This window comes from Mastomys coucha, unplaced genomic scaffold (genome assembly GCF_008632895.1).
Source record: "Mastomys coucha isolate ucsf_1 unplaced genomic scaffold, UCSF_Mcou_1 pScaffold22, whole genome shotgun sequence".
In the NCBI taxonomy this organism is placed as follows: Eukaryota; Metazoa; Chordata; class Mammalia; order Rodentia; family Muridae; genus Mastomys; species Mastomys coucha.
The window spans coordinates 233,015,827-233,028,585 of record NW_022196905.1 but is presented as its reverse complement, the minus strand read 5'-3'; the positions used below and the strand labels follow the sequence as shown (position 1 = coordinate 233,028,585).

At 38.5% G+C, this 12,759-nt stretch overlaps 1 protein-coding gene across 1 annotated transcript in view; it reads right to left on the bottom strand.

Annotated features, from left to right (window-relative positions):
• Positions 1 to 12,759, bottom strand: part of Rspry1 (ring finger and SPRY domain containing 1) — a 52,012-nt gene that overhangs the window by 22,419 nt on the left and 16,834 nt on the right. The window contains exons 2-6 of the mRNA XM_031340913.1: positions 11,856 to 12,357; positions 5,681 to 5,733; positions 4,922 to 5,034; positions 2,807 to 2,933; positions 1,985 to 2,043 (exon numbers count right to left, since the gene is read on the bottom strand). Coding sequence (XP_031196773.1) covers positions 1,985 to 2,043; positions 2,807 to 2,933; positions 4,922 to 5,034; positions 5,681 to 5,733; positions 11,856 to 12,205 — 702 coding nt within the window. The 5' untranslated portion in view covers positions 12,206 to 12,357. The remainder of the gene's footprint in view (positions 1 to 1,984; positions 2,044 to 2,806; positions 2,934 to 4,921; positions 5,035 to 5,680; positions 5,734 to 11,855; positions 12,358 to 12,759) is intronic.

Sequence of the window (12,759 nt, the reverse complement as noted above, 5' to 3'; positions counted from 1 at the left end):
ATTCATTAAAACAAGCCAAAAAGAAAACTAGAATTTTATCTAAAAATGACCTTTAGAATCCTCAAAGGAACTAATAGCAGTTCCAGATTTGGACATTATTTGGACAGTTCCATGTCCAAATAATGACATTATCAATGAACATCTTAGTTTTTGTTTGTTTGTTTGTTTGTTTGTTTGGCAGGGTCTATTATGCAGCTCTGGCTGTCCTGGAACTTGCTATGTAGACCAGGCTGGCTTGAAACTCATAGCCACCTGCCTCTGCCTTCCAGTGCTAGGATTAAAGTCAGGCACCACCATGACCAGTAACATCTTAATTTTAGTCTAGTTCCTGCAGAAAAATCTACAGGAGCTTGTGATGACAGGAGAGTGACAAGTGCTCTTGACTTATATTTGAGTTTACAACATGTACATTCCCACTTAAAGAAAGGCCTGTATGTTTAGTATCTTCTCTTCTCACATTTTTTGCTTTCTCCCAGCTATGTTGGGAGCCTCCAGAGAGTTCTGGAACCTCAGTGTATTCCCATGCACTTTTGTGGTACCTGCCTAAGTTCAGCAAAGCTCATAGAATCACTGTTCTCCCTCTATAAAGCCTCTTCAGCATCTTTATCCTTGCCACATCCTGCCTGCTTTTCTAGCATAAAACCTTTCTACCTGGATATCCCAGTTTGTGTCCTCCAATCTGTGAACACTGCCTTCTCTGATGAGATAACTCTGTTTATGAGGCTTCTATCTATTCTGCTTTAGCCAAGAAACTCTGAGCCTTGTGTCATGAGCTAGCTAAGTAAGCCCCACCTTCATCAGGAAGTCTGTCTTTCATGACTACCACAGGCCTCTTGTCACTCAATCACATCCACCTCCACCCCTCTTCATTTTCTCAAAGCTCTTATAGCACTCAGCCTGGAGGAAGTAATTTTGCTCTTGATCACATCCTGTCATAAAGTAGAAGTTAACTGTTGTTTGAATGGTTCTATTCCTTTAACCTATAGTGACCTCTGAGATGAGGAAATGACTGTCCAACTACTCTGTATCTCCCAGTGCTCACTCAGAACACTGTAAGGGTTATTTTAAGTTCATAGTGTGTAAACTAGACAAATTAAGTCTTTTAGACTAAATGGGGCTTTGGGTTTTTTTTTTTTTTTGAGTTTTTGTTTGTTTGTTTGTTTGTTTCCCCAAGACAGGATTTCTCTCTGTGTAGCTCTGGCTATCCTAGAACTCACTCTGGAGTTCCAGGCTGTGTAGACCAGGCTGGTCTTGAACTCAGAGATCCACTAGCTTCTATTTTCTAAGTGCTGGAACTAAAGGTGTGTGTCATCACCACCCAGCTTAGGCTAGAGTTTTAAAAAAGGCTAATTCTTACTAGGCTTGCAAAAAAATAACCTAGAAAACACAGGCTAGTCAAAACTGCAGTCAAGTGCTGGGAGTGATAGGAAGACAGCTTCAACAAACCACAGACTTCATAGGTGATACATCAGTTTACCAACGGCAGTTTTAATTGTGGTAGCAGGGAAGGCAAAGGTGGGTGAGCACAGATTCATATACACTGGGAACCTGGCCTGTTGCTGGAATGCTGGAATTTTGTTTCCACTGTGTGTGTGTGTGTCTGCATGTGTGTGTGTGTGTGTTTGTATATGTGGGGGGGGCACTCTCACACTCGAGTGCATGTTGGGGTGTTCTCCATTATTATTTGGTAGATTGTAAGGACACCTACAAAGTCCAAAAATTCTAGCAGCTATCTTATGACTAAATTTAAAACTAGAGCAATTCATAAATTCCTATTCCTCTCCCCGTCCCCGTATGTGTGTGTGTGTGTGTCTTCTTTCTGTCTGTCTCTAAACATAGGAGATGTTAAATAAAAACCCAGCTAATGCCTGTACATAAAGTTTAAAATTGATCCTATCCTCTGCATCAGGGACTATGCTAGTAATTTGAGAAAAACATATAATTCTATATGACTGAGAATAACCAGCTTTGACGTCTTACTTACCAGACACTGTAGCAAATACTCCAGTATTCCTGGGCTAAGTAAACCTATGCTTGCAGGACCTAAACAAACACAGCAAACACTGAACATGATTAAAAGTGTCATGCTATTTTAAATTGGTAACTATTGACAACCAAATTGTTTTGCTTGAATTCCATTCTCTGATACACATTACCCAGGCCTCCTCTCTCAGATTGTTCCTACTACCATCATCTTTTCACAGTGTAGCAACTGAGTCCACCATAAAGAGACTAGCTAGGTCAGGCTCCTGGGAAGCCATGACAGTCCGGACCAGCACCCATGTGTTCTAATTTTGAATCCATTATTCTTCCACTATATATAAAGTAATTGGTTGAGATATTCTTATGTAATTTGCTGTTAATATTCCTAAAGTAGACAAGAGTCATTACTAGAAATGCATAAAATAATTAATTATTCTAAATTTAGTCTTTCCCTTATCTTTTAAGCAAATCAATACAACAAATTTATCTTAAATTTCTCTGAGAAAAAAAAAAATCAACAAAGCTAAATTAGATTGCACTTAATTGAGTCTTTTGAGTAATTTTCTTCCTTTTAGTCCATTTCTGTTCATTCCTTTTGTGTTTGTTTAGAAAAAGGGTCCCCCACAGTTCTGATTGGTCTCTAACATACTTACTATGCGGGGTGGGGGCTTGAACTCTTAACCCTCTTGTCTTAAAGTGCTGTGGTGATAGGCTTGTGCCACCATATTCAGCTTCTTTCCTTCTTTCTGCTCTAACAGGTTTGGTCAACGGTCTGCAGTGCAGATGTCCCAATGTCAAACAAGGAAGCATGTGCTAGAGTTACCTGCTAGTTTCTCAGCCAAACAGCCAAGGACTGCGGATGTATTCCTATGTTTGGCAGGGTGGCCTGAGTCCTGGCATGCTACCTCTCCATTTAAATTGAGAATTTCAGTCAATTTCTGGAGTGCATCCTATAAAAAAAATTGCAAATAGATTTGATGAATATATATATTCTGCAGGCATTTTCCGAAGAGAAGAGAATTCCTGGAAACAAAGCTATAAAAAGGTATTCAATAAGCTTAGAATGAATGATCCCATAAAATTATTTCATTAAAATGATATCATTATTAATGGGAAATACCTGATAAACCTTAAGTTTTCTCAATGCCAGATTCCATTTCATCCAAAATGTACCAGTTATAGCCAATACATATTTCATGCTTTTGTTTTTTGAGATGGAGTCTTGGTATATACAGCCATACATGTAGCCATATATACTAAGGCTATCCTGGAATTCACTATGTAGCCCAGGTTGGCCTTGAACTTGTGGCAATCCTCCTGCCTCAGCCTCCAGAGTGCTGGAATTACAGGTATGTAACATCAAGTCTATTTTAATACATACATACATACATACATACATACTTAAATCGTTAACCAGACTAAACCCATTCAAATTTCAAAGATTAAGCACAGTAACTTGGTCATGGTAGAACATGCCTAAAATTTCTGGACTCAGGAGGTTGAGGCATGAAGATTGTAAAGTCAAGGCTAGACTGGGTTACACAAGGCTATGTTACACAGTAAAACCCTGTCTCAAAAAGAAACCACACACATGAGACTCTTACTTAAAACAACAAACCCTAAAAGATAAACCGAAATACCTTATGACCTAATGATGTGGAAATAAAAAGTTACTTCCCTGCCCCCAAGTCAAGGGCTCAGTCTAGCCCAGGCTGGCATACAGTCCAGGTTGGTTCTGGAGCTCATAGAATCTTCTATGTCAGCTTTCCAAATGCTGGGGTTGCAGGCATAACTCACTATACCCATTTTTTTCTTTTAAGACAGGGTTCTGTGTAGTCTTAAGGCTGCCTTAAACTTGCAATGTAACCAACGCACCAGACTTGCTATAGACTCCTGGTATTCCTGCTTCTACCTGCTGAGTGCTGGGATTATAGGCATGTACTACCTATCATGCTTGGCTTCCAAGAAGCTGTATCAAGCAAGAGCAAATCCCACCAATTTGTGAGGCAAATTAAAGATGATTAAGCTAACGTAGTGCCCAAGCTGATTGTGAGTAGGCTAAAGATACTTCTCTCTGTTCATGTTTTTCTATCATAGAGTATCTGAAACTTCAACATACAAATAAAAGGTATCAGAATTCACATTTTAAAAAGTATGTACGGCGTTATAGTACATGCTTTTAATCCCAGCACTTAGGCAGATTTCTATGAGTTTGAGGCCAGCCTGGTCTACAAAGTAAGTTACATGACTGTGAAGGCTACATAATGAGACCCTGTCACAAGCAAAGCAAAGCAAAGCAAAATGTACGCATGGAAGCAGCCTGCCTGATGAAGGTAGAGGGCAAAGCAATGAAAGTTTATCTGTGTCCTAGGGCTGGACAGATGGTTCATTGGTTAAGAGCACTAACTGCTCTTCCAGAGGTCCTGCGAAAAATTCCCAGCAACTAATGGTACCTCACAACCATTTGTAATAGGATTTGTAATTTGTCCTCTTGTGGTGTGTCTGAGATGTACTCAAAGAAATAAAATAAATCTTTTTTTTAAAAAAAAAATCTGTGCCCTAGTTAGAGCATAAGCTAGGCTATACAAACTTCTAAGTGCTTGAGTGAGACTCAAGCTTTCAGCACAGCACTGTTCCTCGTAATAGAAAATCTTTGTTATAAGGAAGTTGCTCAGATAAAATCAGCTCATTTTCTTCTAGTTTTCAAGTGAAGACTGTCCTCACAAATGCAAATGTTTCTACTTTAAACATTAAAAAATGTTAAACTAAAACCTATTGATAGAGGATATAAAACACTTCATTAGTAATAAAAAATGTTCATGTTACTACTCAATAGAGCAGATCTCAAGTACAAAGAGTACATCAAATGCTTCAGTGATTATTCATCCTGTGCACAGACAACATTCATGACAGTTCCACAAAGATCAGTTTAACTTACTTTAGTGGGCAATGGACATTCGTCTAGTAACAAGGTTATAACAGCTGGTCCCAATGGATCTTCCAATGGAATAACTCTAATTAAAGACTGGACAACATCCAACCATCCTTCATCTAAGGATAAACCAAGAAGATTATGTAATGGAATCACTACTTTAGAAACATGAAAACATAAAATGGACTTACAAACACTTTTGGCCTTTATGCCGTGGCTTTAAGAAACTAGAAGGTAACACAGGTGTAGCCATAAAGCTCATCAGGTGTAGTCATCACAATGGAGCCAAAGTCTGTTACTGGTGTCTGGTGACTCAAGGACATCTTTATTTGGAAAAAATTTAAGCTATGGCCTGGATTTTCAGATTATGATTAAAATAGATTTAAACATCTCATTTGTCGTAAAGGACTTAATTAAATAAAGTCAGCACTTGGCTCTATATTAGAAGGATACATATATAGGATGCTAAAGGGCAAACAATTATCCTCCCCATTCAAGAACAAGTACAGTGAAAAGACCCATCAATAAAATAAATTTTCTTATCTCCTAATTTCAAATGAGATACAACCATCACTGAGACATGCAGTTCAATATTGAGGATGTGATATATAGTACCTATTACACTTTCACAGGAAATTTTCATACAGCCAGGACCTTTTCTATATTACATGTGGGCATTTTTAAGATCTTTTATCTTTAAAAAGCTGGCCATACACTTTTCATTGTTATTAACCAGGAAGTATTAAAAATAAAAAATTAAAATACCTGTTTCTGCCATTTCATGTAATGTAATCATTGAATAAGGAGGTTCCTGATCACTGAAAAACAAACATTCAAGACATTAAACTTAGGTAAATGGTAATTCCAAATAAAAGTTAAAATGGAAGTATGGAGCAGAAATAGAAGAAATCAATGTGAATGAATGACAATGAAAGAGATGAAAGAGACAACCATAGCTACAACTATAAGAACAAATATATGCCCTATGTGCTCTTTCCGTAACTGTGACAGCTCCCAAGCAACATGAGCAGACAGGGAGGGACACACACAACATTCTGTGACCTGAGGTGAAAGCCCGGTACTGAAACTGGGGACTAGAGTTCTTAGCTTTATTTCTCAAGGCCTGGTGCCTGCTGACATGTGACAAGACTGCCAACAGCATCTCCCTTACACTTACCTTAAAGAGGTGATAGGATGGGAGATGGCAACTCCACTGAGGACTTAGGGAATCAAGCGGCTACAGATACACTGCACTTAGAAGACTTATTCTGAAACAATATCACTATCTGTTTAAACTTCATAAAATGGTAATAGAAGAATACAAAAATGTAGCAAAAGGAGTTATTTAATAACTCCTCTAAAAAGCAATTAAATGTGTTAATAGGTTTTCACACTGTCACCCAGGAATTCTAAAGAGGTATTTCAGGGGAGATTCATTGCTGTTGTCCAGCAAACAATGGTATTTCAAATTGCTTAAGGACTCACTTTTCATTTATGAGTTACGGATTTCTGTTTCCTTAGTGAGTGGTCAAGTGTGCGAACATGTGTGTGTGTATGTGGAGGCAATGGTCAATGTCTTTCTCTATCACTCTCCATCTTATTTTTTGAGGCACTGTCTCTCACTGAACATGGAGCCCACCATTGCAGCTATACTGGATGGCCAGTGAACACTCTGGGAGCCACCTGTCTGCACTCCCCCAGTGCTAGACTATAGATGCACCTGCCTTTGCATGGGTTCTGGGGATTCAGAACTCAGGTTGCTCAGCTTGATAGGTAATGGTCTTCATGCTGTGCAGCAAGCAGTTTACCACTGTGCCATCTCTACAGCCCCAGATTTCTATTTCCTACTATAGAAAAAACAAGCAAACAAACATAAAAACTATTGTTTTACTTCATTTAATCTTTGGAATAACTTTGAGATATGGAAGTACTATGTTCATCTCAGATGCTCATTAGGTGCTTATTGTTTGGCATACTCCCTTGTCTGTTCACAAGATGAGTTACTTATTACTTAAAAGATGTTTTAGGACTGGTGAGATTGCTCAGAGGGTAAAGGTGTCTGTTGAGCAAACCTGATGACCTGAGTTCCACTCTCAGATCTTATAGCAGGAGACTCCTAAAGTTATTCTCTGACTTCTAGATGTACATCATGTCCCAGGAGCATCAATACACACACACACACACACACACACACACACACACGGAGGACACAGACACGGATAAATGTTTTAGGTGGAGCATGGTAGCACATGCCTGTAATATCAGTACTCAGGAGGCTGAAACAGAAGGATCCTGAGTTAAAGGCCAGCCTGGGTTACAAATAGAGACAGAAGCTCCTGTCTCAAAAGATTAAAAGAATAAAGAGAGAAAGAAAGGAAGAAAGAGACTTAAAAATAATATAACTATTGTATATATTCCCAAAGAATAATATGTCAATAATAAAGTCAATTATGCATATACCTAACTTTTACATATATCTATACATCAGTGCACATTCTTGCTATTTATCACAGGCTATTTGTAATGAAAAAAATTCTGTATTTGCTTAAGTACCTATTACCATATGAAAATATGACAAAACATGGTATTTTCAAGACTTTCAAGCATATAAAGCAATACTCTGTAGCAGCCAGAAGCAGTTGTAGATTTACATATGACCTCAAACATAATATTCAAAGAAAAAAATTTGAAAGATTTGTATAATTATGTACATTTTAAAATCCACCCCCAAATCTTTCTCTACAGATATTCTACCAATACAGATGCAAGTAAACACAAGCTTGAAACTAGAACATTACAATGACTGATTGCCTATTGATACAGTGGGTGATGCAGAAAAATAAAATTAAGGAAGAAGAAAACAATAATAGAATGTAACAGAGACAGCAAACAAGGAAAAGGAATATTGTAATTCTATGAGGAGGTACACAAAGATTACAAAGACATCCCTGTGCTTAAAGAAGATAAATGCCCCATGAAGCAGAAACAGAGCAGACATTTCTGATGGCAGGTGGAAAGTGAGCTGTAGGTTGGGAACTGGATGGAAGACTGGGGATGCTCAGCTAGGTAATAGGACAAAAAAACTTCATCTATGGAAGGGTGAGGACCTTGCACAAAGTACATCTGGAAAACAGATCCCTCTCAGGAAATGGAGTTAAGAAAGTTAGATGACAGGAGCAGGAGACTTGGTTCATCTGTTAAGAGGCTGCTCCTCTAGAAGACTGGGTTTCAATTTCCAGGACCTCTATGGCAGCTCACAACTGTCTGTAACTCCAGTTCCAAGGGAATCCATCACACCAGGCATAGATGTGGTACACGCTCTGTGCATGCAGGCAAAATACCCATCCACATAAAATAAAATAAATATTTAAAAGAAAGAAAGATGATGATCTGAGCTACAAGTTGGATAAATAAAGTACAAGTCTCCAGTGACCTATTTAAAACTTGGCAAAACAAAACTTATGCTGCAGGCCCTAGCTATTTACAGAATTTCAATAAGGTTTACTTGGAGACTTGGGAAACATGCTAGCCCCTCTGAGTATGCATGGCATAAAGGCATATATAAAAGTGAGGAAAAATTAAAGGAATCTGCAGCTGTATGATGACATATGCCTGTAATTGAGCAGTTTAGGAGGCTGAAGCAGGAAGAGCTTAGACTGTGGCCAGTCTGGCCTAGACAGTGAGACCTTGTCTCAGAAAAGAGAGGCAAAAAAGGAGTCTGAAAAAAAAATTCAAACATGTAGAAATAACTAGTATTGAGGTCTCTAACAATCTGAGTCACTACTCAAATTATGCAAATAAGAAAACTTTAAAATAAATAAATATATTTTCAGGAACACCTATAAGAAGGATGTGAGCTGGGTAGTGGTGGCAGTGCACGCCTTTAATCCCAGCACTTGGGAGGTAGAGGCAGGCAGGTCCCAGAGTTCGAGGCCAGCCTGATCTACAGAAAGAGTTCCAAGACATCCAGGGCAACACAGAGAAACCCTGACTTGAACAAAAACCAAAACAAAAAGACACAAAAACAAATTAGCCAAACAAAAACCAAGAAGCAAACATGAAAAAAAATCCAAATATGCATAAAGAGAAACTGAATGAATTAGGTGAGAACACTGGCAGACTCTTGTGGCTTTACATGCCTGTCCTCTGGCATTCAGGAGACTGAGGCAGGAAGAAAATCCTAAGTTTGAGGTCAGCTTAGGGGGCATACACATATAGGGAAAAATACTGAAGGATTCCAATACCAAATACTGAATACCAAAAATATTAAAAAAAAAAAAAGATGGCTGAGAAATTTTCAGAACTGAGGAACAAAATTCAAAGGATTAAAATGAGACAGCCACAACAACAAAAAAGCTGGGTATAAAGGCATGCTGTGATTAGGCAATTTATTTCAAAATGAAGCTGTAGAGAACTAGAAACCAACAGCATAAAAAACTCTTCCATAGCACCTCTCCGCTATGGCATTGGGGGCCTGCGCCTTCTCCTATCAGTTGCACTCCTTCTGGAGTAAGCAATCAAGAGAAGACAATGAGAAGACTATTTGGTAACTGCCACATTTGCATCTGTAACAGATTAAGATATGTTCTTGCTACATCCCTTTGTCCTGGTACTTCATAGTTCTCTCTCATATTTCATCTTAACAATCTTAAGAACTTTCTAAGTTATAATGTATCCTTTAGTATTTTCTGAAATCAAGCCACAAGTCTGGGGAGATGGTTCTGTGGTTAAAGCAGAAGTGGAAGGACCTGAATTGGACTCCCCAGAACCCACATAAAAGTCTGGTGCAATAATACAAGTCTACAATCCCACAGTTGTACAGTAAGATGAGAGGCAGAGATAGAAGTCCTTGAGTCTGCAGGCTAGCTAACCTGGTACTGGCAGTGAGATCAACAAAAGAGACAGGTCTCAACAAGGTAGAAGGTGAGGACAAACAGCCAAGGCTGTCCTCTGACCACCTCACCCATATCTATAGCAAGCATATGCCTGTACTCACACATATGACTTCATGTATACACACATACACATTCACACATCATACAAAAATAGAAAAAGAATAATAAAATTAAACTATAAAATTGGTCACCCCCGTAATCCCAGCTACTCTGGAGGCAAAGACAAAAGGATTGCAAGTTCAGGGTCTGCTTGGGCTACATACTAAGGTCAAGGTCGGCAGGGGAAACTTAACATTAGCAAAAAAGCAGTGGTGATGAGTTCAATGGTAGGGCACTTGCCTAGTATCCACAGGCCCTAGATTCAAGCCTCTGGGGTGAGACCAAAAAAAAAGGTTACATATCCATGTTTATGAACTGTCTGAATTCTGCTTTGTCATCTTTACAATATATACATATGTTTTATTTTTAGAAAGTTACTCAAGCATGTAGTTCTTGACTCCCCTTACTCCCATCTGTGTTCTCAGGATAGCCCCAGCTGTCCTGGAACTCACTCTGTAGACCAGGCTGGCCTCGAATTCACAGAGAACCACCTGCCTCTGCCTCCCATGCAACCACTCAGTACCCTTGCCTCTCTTTCGTGAATCATAAGCTTAATTAACAAGGACATTTACAATTTATAATATTTGCTTGAAACTTGGAACTAAGGCTTCTGGAAAGAAAAGCCTTGCTTTTATATCCTTAGACACTTGCCTTTAAAATACAGCAGTCTACTCTGAACTTAATTTTTCAATGTGCTTAATTAATGTTGTGGTTACTTCCTTATTTGGAAAGGATAATTTTCCATTATAATTCTGTAGGAAGAAGGATAACTTTTTAAAGAAAGATTCTTTTGTGTGTGTATTACTGGAAGTTGGACCTGGTAAAGCACTATATAGATATTAGCCAAGTACTCTAACCACTGGGAAATATCATTAACCCCCCAAATTATTATTCTTGGAGATCAACAACTACTTCAGTATTGAGCAGAAGAGGCTGATATAGCTAAGGCTTTGTGTATCTTAGGTATACAAGAATTCTTTTCTTACCAGTTTTAAAGGACTAATCAAAACTGTGCTTTTATTAGTGTGAATATTAAATACCTATGAATTTTCTAGCAGGGCATAAGTAAAAAGAACTTAAAATGACTATGTATTGAGCATTTCTTTTTCTTTCTTTTTTTTTTATATAAAGCGCCACACTAGACCATTTATACAAATTACACAAGAATAAAAATTCTTATTAAAAAAAAGATTAGAAAAGTACCTTGTTGAATGTCATAAAATTAGTAATGGGCCAGAATCTGAATCTAGGTTCATCATGGTCTAAAATTTATGCCTTATTAAATAACCTCACACTGGATTTTTTTCAGTCTGAGCAATGCCCTTTAATTTTACTGTCATTCAAACTGAGATTTTTTTTTTTTTTTTTTTTTAGAAAAAGCAGGAGAAAGAGAGCATAGGCCCAGGTGTGCCCTGTCATTTCAACTTACAATTTCCCCAAATGGATTTAACAGATTAAACAAGAAGTAATAAAATAGGAGAGGTTAAGCTTTTGTTGCCCATTGTCCTTAATTGCCTACAGAAGTTACATGCCATACTCTTGGTAAGACTACTCATATTGAATATACAGTCAGCAGAAAAAATAGGCAAACGTAACTAATCTTCAAGAAAACATTTCTGTATTTCCTACTTAAGCAAGTAATTAATACAGACTCACTCCATAGTTACTGTACTCCCTCATAAAAATCATATTTTCAATCAGAAAATTAAATCCAAGTTTTCTGTACAGAACTGTTTAAGAATTTCCAGACAGGAGTAGATGATACCAAGTAAAAACATCAAACCTTATTTACTCTGCCATCAGAGAAGAAATAAGCATCCTCTCTTGGCCTATGAGCACAAGGCTTGGAAAATATATCCTAAATGAAATGGATGGAGTCCAAAAGTGGTGGTTCCTGGCAGAACACTTTCCATGACACTGGAGTCGACAGTAAGTCAAATACTTACTTATCTACAAGAGTCCGTATTACCGCCAGTGTGTCCAGCACTAACCCATCCACATTTTGTTTCTTTCTCCTTGGCTCATGAGGTCCTCGGCCTCTCCTTGGTGGCCGGACAGGGTCCCGAGGTTGGCTCCTACTGTCTGCAGTAGGGACTGCACTGTTCTCAGCCTGTTGCTGGTGGGTGTCAACATTGTCTTCTGCTCCACTGTCATCTCGGCAGATGCAGGAATTACCCATAGTAGTAGTGGCACCTGTAGTCCCCAATAGGTGGGCTATGTGCTCCTCAAGAGTCAACAGCAGACCCTGACCAAGGCTTCTGCTTGCTAAGAACACAGCCCAGCCAAAGACAATCATTTAGATAGTTTTCAACTTTCCGAGTACTGTTTTCATAATGTGGAACTGAACTTGCATTCTATTCATTTTTAACAAATGAATGCTGGAGAAGGTCAAGCAGCTCATTTCCAACATTATCAACCACTGGGAATGCTGGCCATACACTGGCAGTTCTACAAGAGACGAAAAGAGAAAGGAAATTAACAGAAGGTCTTGACTATGCAATCACTCAAATTGCTAGTGTGGGTTCAATGGCATTCAGATTACAGTGAACAATCACTTGGATAACCTTATAGGTTCCCAATGTAAAGATATCTTTGGATAACTGAACTAACAACAACAGTTCCTTTTAGGTTAAAATAAAAATGATTGTTCAGTATGTGTATGATGTGTGTGGGTATGAAAAAGTTCATGCCACGGCATCATAAGGAGGCCATAGGAAAATGTTCTGAAGTCAATTCTCTCCGATCATGTGGGTCCTGGCACTGAATCAGGTCACCAGACTTGCACAGAGAGTGCTTCACCTACTAAGCTATCTTACCAGCACCAACAACTCCTTCTTCTTTTTTTTTTTT